The sequence below is a fragment of the Solanum pennellii genome, chromosome 12 (assembly GCF_001406875.1).
Source record: "Solanum pennellii chromosome 12, SPENNV200".
In the NCBI taxonomy this organism is placed as follows: domain Eukaryota; kingdom Viridiplantae; phylum Streptophyta; class Magnoliopsida; order Solanales; family Solanaceae; genus Solanum; species Solanum pennellii.
The window spans coordinates 53482575-53489365 of record NC_028648.1 but is presented as its reverse complement, the minus strand read 5'-3'; the positions used below and the strand labels follow the sequence as shown (position 1 = coordinate 53489365).

Sequence of the window (6791 nt, the reverse complement as noted above, 5' to 3'; positions counted from 1 at the left end):
TTCCTCATCTAGACAATGCAGCTTCAAACATGCATATCTCCCTCATACGAACTTGAAAATTAGAAAACTCGGTGGCATTGGAAATATAATTCAAATTAGTTTCATTATATATCTTATAGGTCACCTAAATACTCATGTATTGAGAGTTATGATTGTCTGAAGTTGACCCAAAACTTATATTTAGCAAAACTTGCCAAACTTTCCAAATTTGATCTTTCCAAAAGTGGTTTCTTTCTTATTCTAGTTCTATAAAATAGAGGGGTGTTACATATATGTTTTGAAGTAACTCTGATCTTTCAGTATGGTGGGCATCATATTCTAAATTCTAGAACTGCATTTCTCGGTAAGTGTAACTGTCTTATACTCTGTTAGCCTCCTCTTACTTGCCAACATCTCCTTAATTAACGTATTGAGCATACTTTGGTATTTCCAGCAAAACATAACTTGGGTAAGTAAAGAGAGAAGCTTACCAAAGCATTCATTGTCGCTCTGTTTCAATAATTTTTGTGGGAAGGTAGAAGTGGTTTTATATTATTTGCTGCACTTTCCTCATTTGAACTTTTCCCAACCTTTCTATTCTTCCATAGATTGAAACCGCCACATGAAGTTAAACGAGGCAAAATCCTGGGTAACTCTTATTTTTAGGGTATAACTACCAAATTACAAATTGATTGATATAACTTATCAATATTATATACAACAAAAAGTAAAAAAATCAATAAGGACACTAATACAAACAATAACATGGTAAACATATACATTTGTGAAATTAGACGAAGAAAAGAAAGAGAACAATTTAGAAAGAAAGATGAAAATACAAAAATAGTGAATAAAGGAAAAATTGAAAATCATTTGAAAGATATTTTGGAGAATATACAGAGGAATTCAAAAGAAAAAGGAATTTTTTTTAATTATTTTATGCATCGTTTTTGTATCCATTAGGTGTAAAAGTAGAGTTAGCTTTGAAAAATTAATTGTATACATCTATTTATTAGATTCAAGTATATTTTGTACTTCTCAAGTATTATAAGTAACTATATAACAAGATAATAGGTATATGGTAATTTTGGTCTTAATATGTTCTCCACATAGATTTTTCTTTCGAAATATGTTTAGTCCCACACCTTTGTGAGAATTATTCTTTTTCAAAAAATTAAATATAAAATAATCACTGCTATACACTAATTGAAGGATGAAAATTTGGGGATTTTAGGTGTAAGATCAGTGCTCTTGCGTGAAATGAACCCACGAAGGTTCAGCCTATGAATTCTGAGATTTTCTGACTTTGTTTGTGGTCAAAGGGGGAAGAAGGATCACACGTCGTCATCCCAGTTACTTCTATGCAAGAGGTAATTAGCTGCTTTCCTCTTTTCTTTCCTTTTAGTTTTCATTGCGTATAATCGATATATTTTCGGATCTACATTTCAATTTTTTCTTTCATGTTATTTTCTGCTCAAATTCTTATAATTTTTGTACTTAGAATAGATTCATTTCGTTTGTTGGAGCTTCAAGAAGTTCGAATTTTCTAGTATTTCTCTTGTTAAACTATTGTAGTCCCTAATATTTGAATGTTACAACATTATTTGAAGAGTTAATGTCCTTCATCATTTAATTCTATATGTATTGATAAAAATATCTCATTATGAATTCAAATTTAACTTTGTTTAGGTAGATTTCTTACTAAATTGTACTTATTTCATATTCTATTCATCGTTTTTTTCTAATCAAACTTACTAAAATTACATTTTACATTTGAAATTATGCTGATTATATAATTAGATTCAGAAAAGACCAAAATACCCCTTTAATATCATGTGAACTTTCCTCATCTAGACAAACCAACTTCAAACATGCATATTTCCCTCATACGAACTCGAAAATTAGAAAACTCGATGGCATTGGAAAGATAATTCAAATTCCTTTAATTTTATATCTTATAGCTCACATTAATCCTCCTATATTGAGAGTTATAATTGTTTGAAGTTGACCCAAAATTTATACTTAGCAAAACTTGCCAAACTTTCCAAATTTGATCTTTCCAAAAATGGTTTCTTTCTTATTCTAGTTCTATCAAATAAAGGTGTGTTACATATATGTTTTGAAGCAACTTCGATCTTTCAAGATGGTGGGCATCATATTCTAAATTCTAGAACTACACTCCTCCATAAGTGCAACTGTCTCATACTCTGTTAGCCTCCTCTTACTTGCCAAAATCTCCTTAACGTAATGAGCATACTTTGGTATTCCCTGCAAAACATAACCATGAAAAAAAAATTAATGCAAACTTGGCTAAGTGAAGAGAGAAGCTTACCAAAGCATTCACTGTCTCTATTTTTATAATTTTTGTGTGAAGGTAGAAGTGGTTCTATATTATTTGCTATACTTTACTCATGTGAACTTTTCCTAAATTTGCTATTCTTCCATAGGTTGAAACCACTGCATTAATACAAACGAGGAAAAATCCCGGGTAAGTCTTTTTTTTGGGGTTTAATGACGAGTCCTCAACTTGGACTCATCTATGGCCTTCTTTTAATGCAAATAGTGTCCTTGATTGTGCATTTTATCTAGATATCTAATAAAAACTCCTAAGTTTCAGGTATTTGAGGATTTGGTATAAGTATGGTCACTTAGGCACAAAATGGAACCAAAACGGAGAAAAATAAGCTGAAGATGCAAAGGCACACATTGCCGAGCACACTTGGCGGTTCGTCAAGTAGCGAAGTTCCGCATTCTGTTAAAACAAGCAAGCCCTGAAGGAAGTGGATCAAAAGGCGATGAACAGAAGAAGTCGGCGTTTCGCCGAATAGTTCCGCAAAGTATAGTTATTCCACCCAACGTTACATCATGCATGGAAAAAAGGCAAGGCACAAACGATGACGAATCAGAGAAAGCGCGAACCACCAAATCACTCAAAGAATCACGATTAACGACGCTGAATAGATCTACCAACACTAAATATGAAGCCTATAAATTTTTATCTCTTTATTATTTTTAGGGATCTGAACATTATTATAATTTTTCACTTTGTAAAACTCTAGTTTTTAAGCTTTCTCTCAAGTTTGGAGAGGGTTTTGAGGAAGCTTGAAGAAAGAAGTTCTTCTTCCAAACTTGGAAATGGGTCTTTTCCATTTACCTTCCTTTGCCATTTTTAAGGTTTAATCTCTTATACCTATTTGATTCCTTTACCATTTTAAGTACATTTGGTTATTGCTTGATATGTGGCTAAAACCCCTATTCTTGGGGTGTGATTTAGCAAATATGTGTTGATATTATTGATGGGTCTTTCTTGCTGATAGGATAAGATGTATTTTAATGGTGATTTCACCTAGTTGTTGTGGTTTTATTTAATAGGTTTGTAGTTGCAAATACAAAACCACCCATGTGTTTTCAGCTTGCCCGAGAGGGAGGTCGCAAAACTAAGACCACTAGATTGATGTCGTAAGGAGTGGGTCGACATGAGGTTTATCCCGAGAGGGTGAGCCCTAGTCCCATATCCAAGCACCCTCTATCGAAAGGTTAAGGTGTGGGTAAGGCATAGGCTGGTTAGTTTAGATGAGTGGGTGTTCTAGAAGAACCCATTTGATATGGGGTAAGTTTCCCGAGAGGGAATTTACTTTCAACTAAACCTTAGCCTACTCACCATTGTCTTGCAAATTTTCTTATCGAAAATATGTACGCATTAATTTGTGTCAACATATATTGCGATCACACCCCAAGAGCTCTCTCCCACACTTGTTTTCTCCTTTTTTTTTTTTGTAGATTTTACTACTTGTGACAAAATCCCTTCTTGATATTTGACACTTCGGTGTCACAAATTAAAATTGTTTTGTTTTAATACTGGAAAATGTCTTGAACTATCACTTTTTAGAACAAAATTCTAAGTAGCTACTACTTTCACTACCACTCCCTTGGCACATGACCCCAACCCTTGGTTGGGTTAATTTACTAGCTTCGATTCATTGACACTCTTTATGTAGGTTAGTGTCATTGATCATGAAATATATAATACATTTATTGAAGTCGATCAAAATGCCGCCGCTACTGGGGATTGGTGTCACGTGAAAATGTAGTTGCTTGTAGGTTTTAATTCTTTACAGTGTAGTTTCTGGTAATTTAACTTCTAGTTTTAGTTCAAATTTTTTTGTTGAGAACAGGAACGATGAACAGTCATGAGTTTTCCCCTTGCCATTCAAATATCCCAGTGGCTAGTGATCTACGACGGGATGACATATATGATGAATATAGTGTGTATGATCCAATTCTAGTGGATATGGGTGCAATTCTAGCACAACACTCCATCTTATACATTCTAGGGGTTTATATTGAGGGTTAGATCAGAAATATTCATATGAACACATTCAAATTTTGTGGAATTGTGCACTCCCTTGTCCTTCAAAAATTGGTCACATGAAGCAATCAGACTTCGTTTATTCCCATTATCACTGTGTGGAGAGGCAACCAAATGGTTGTCCGAGCTTCAAAAAAATCCATCAAATCTTGGGAAGAAGTGATCGTACCCTTCCACAAAAGGTTCTTTCCTCCCTCGAAAATGATAAAGTTATTGAATGATATTCAAAATTACATGCAGAGCAAAAGAGATCCAGTCCATGGGCTTCCAAGTGAACTACTGCTCCAATTTTTTTACCGAAGCTTTGACTCAATTAACAAAGGGATAACTGATCGATTGGTGCAGAATGGAATAATGTTACAGTCCTTTGAAGTGGCATCATTCCTTTTAAATAACATGACAAAGTGAACCAGGCCTGGTACACTAAAGAATTGTGCTTCAAAATGACACCAGAGCAGCTCGATAAATAAAAAGAGAGATGAAAACATAAAGATTGCTTACTCAAATGGAAATATTGCAATAACACATGAAGGGGAGAGGGGAAGTATTCTGGGTTGAGGAGGATTCATCTTTCGGTTATTTGCAATAAGAGGAGAATCAAGGTTGGAACACTATAAGTATTGGGGAGTGTTTTCATCCTTGCTATCAACAATAGGGTGGGAATCACGATTGGAATTTCGAATAAGGCGAAGAACATAGGAAATACTGTCGACATTTGGCAGACCACAATGAGCATGAAGAATATCATACCCAATGGAGCGACAATCTCAACTCAAGGGTAATTGCAGACAACCCTAGAGTGAACGACTTGCTTACGAGAATCCTTGACAAAGTTAAAGGCTATGATGATTTGTTAAAGGGAATGAGAGACAATTTTCTTCACTTAATAGCAAGGTAAATTCACATGTAAATGCAATTGAGATGCTGGAAGGTCAACTAAATTCCTTAGCAACACAGATAGTATCCAGGACAAGAATAAAAAATGATGATAAGGAGCTAGCGGTGGTTGCCGGCAGTGGGAAAGTGGCAATAGGAAAAAATGTTGAAGTAGAAAAAGTCCAAGACTACTCTGAGAATAAAGTTGGGGAAGAAGCATCAAAGGAAGAAAAATGTCAAATTCGCCAAGACCTTAATCAAGGAGGGACGGGACAACATAATGAAAAGGTAAGAGTGGCAATGCCGATGCCCAAAATATCCCCACTATTTCCTGAACTACCAAAAAAAAGGAATGAAGAGGAAAAGTTCAAAAAAAGTTTATCAGTGTTTAAAAATCTATCTATCAACCTCCCCTTGGTGGATGCTTTGTTGGAAATGCCTGTGTATGCAAAATTCATGAAAGATCTAGTCACAAAGAAGAGATCTCTTGACTATGAAATAATGGAGATACGTCACAGTTGCAACGCAATAATGCCTAAGGAACTGACCATAAAAAAAAAGAGAAGATCTATGGGATTTTACCATTCCTTGCACCATTGGAATGCTCCAATTTGCAAAACTTTGTGTGACCGTAGAGCAAGTATTAAGATGACGCCTTACACAATCTACGAGCAACTTGTATTGGGGGAACCAAAATCCACAATAATGAGACTCCTTGTGGCGGATATATCCATCAAACATCCGGTTGGAATCCTCTATGACATCTTGGTAAAAGTATTTCGATTCATAATTCCGATGGCGGATATATCCATCAAACATCCGGTTGGAATCCTCTATGACATCTTGGTAAAAGTAGATCGATTCATAATTCCGACCGATTTCGTAATTTTTGATTGCGACATTGATGCCAAAAAGCCCATTACATTGGGAAAACCATTCTTAGCAATCGAAATAGCATTGGTGGTTGTTGAAAGTGGCAAGTTAAAGTTTCGAGTGAATGATGATGAGGTGACATTTAACATTTGTAGATCCATGATGAAACCAAGTGACTCCATGTGATATCCACTGAAGACACTATATATGAAGTAGTGGCAAGTGTGAGTCATCTAATGCGACAAAGCGAGTCAGTTTTTGCTAATGATGATGGACTGGAAATCCATGATTACGATGAAATAGTTATTGCTCTAACTAGTTTTGAGGGACATGTACAACATCCAATCAAATTGGATATCAATTTGAAAAATCGAGAGAGTCCACCTGCTAAGCCATCAATGGAAGAACCCCCAATTTTTGAGCTGAAAGTACTACTATCACATCTCAAATACACCTTTTTGGGAGCCAACAATAAACTGACAGTAATCATTGCAACTGGTTTGCTTGAATATCAGGTTGAAATGCTCATAGATTTACTACAGAAACACATCAAAGCAATAGGCTGGACTATAAGTAACATTGTAGGTATTCCTCTGGGTGTATGCACTCACAAAATTTGACTAAACAATAAATGCAATCCCAGTGTGGAGCATCAACGGAGATTAAACCCTCCGATGCAAGAGGTGGTCAAAAA

General features: G+C 35.2%; 1 protein-coding gene across 1 annotated transcript; it reads left to right on the top strand.

Annotated features, from left to right (window-relative positions):
• The first annotated feature begins 5269 nt into the window (after positions 1–5269).
• LOC107006353 lies at positions 5270–6283 on the top strand. The gene has a single exon (XM_015204926.1). It carries the CDS (start codon positions 5270–5272, stop codon positions 6281–6283), a length of 1014 nt encoding a protein of 337 aa, XP_015060412.1.
• The last annotated feature ends 508 nt before the right edge of the window (positions 6284–6791 follow it).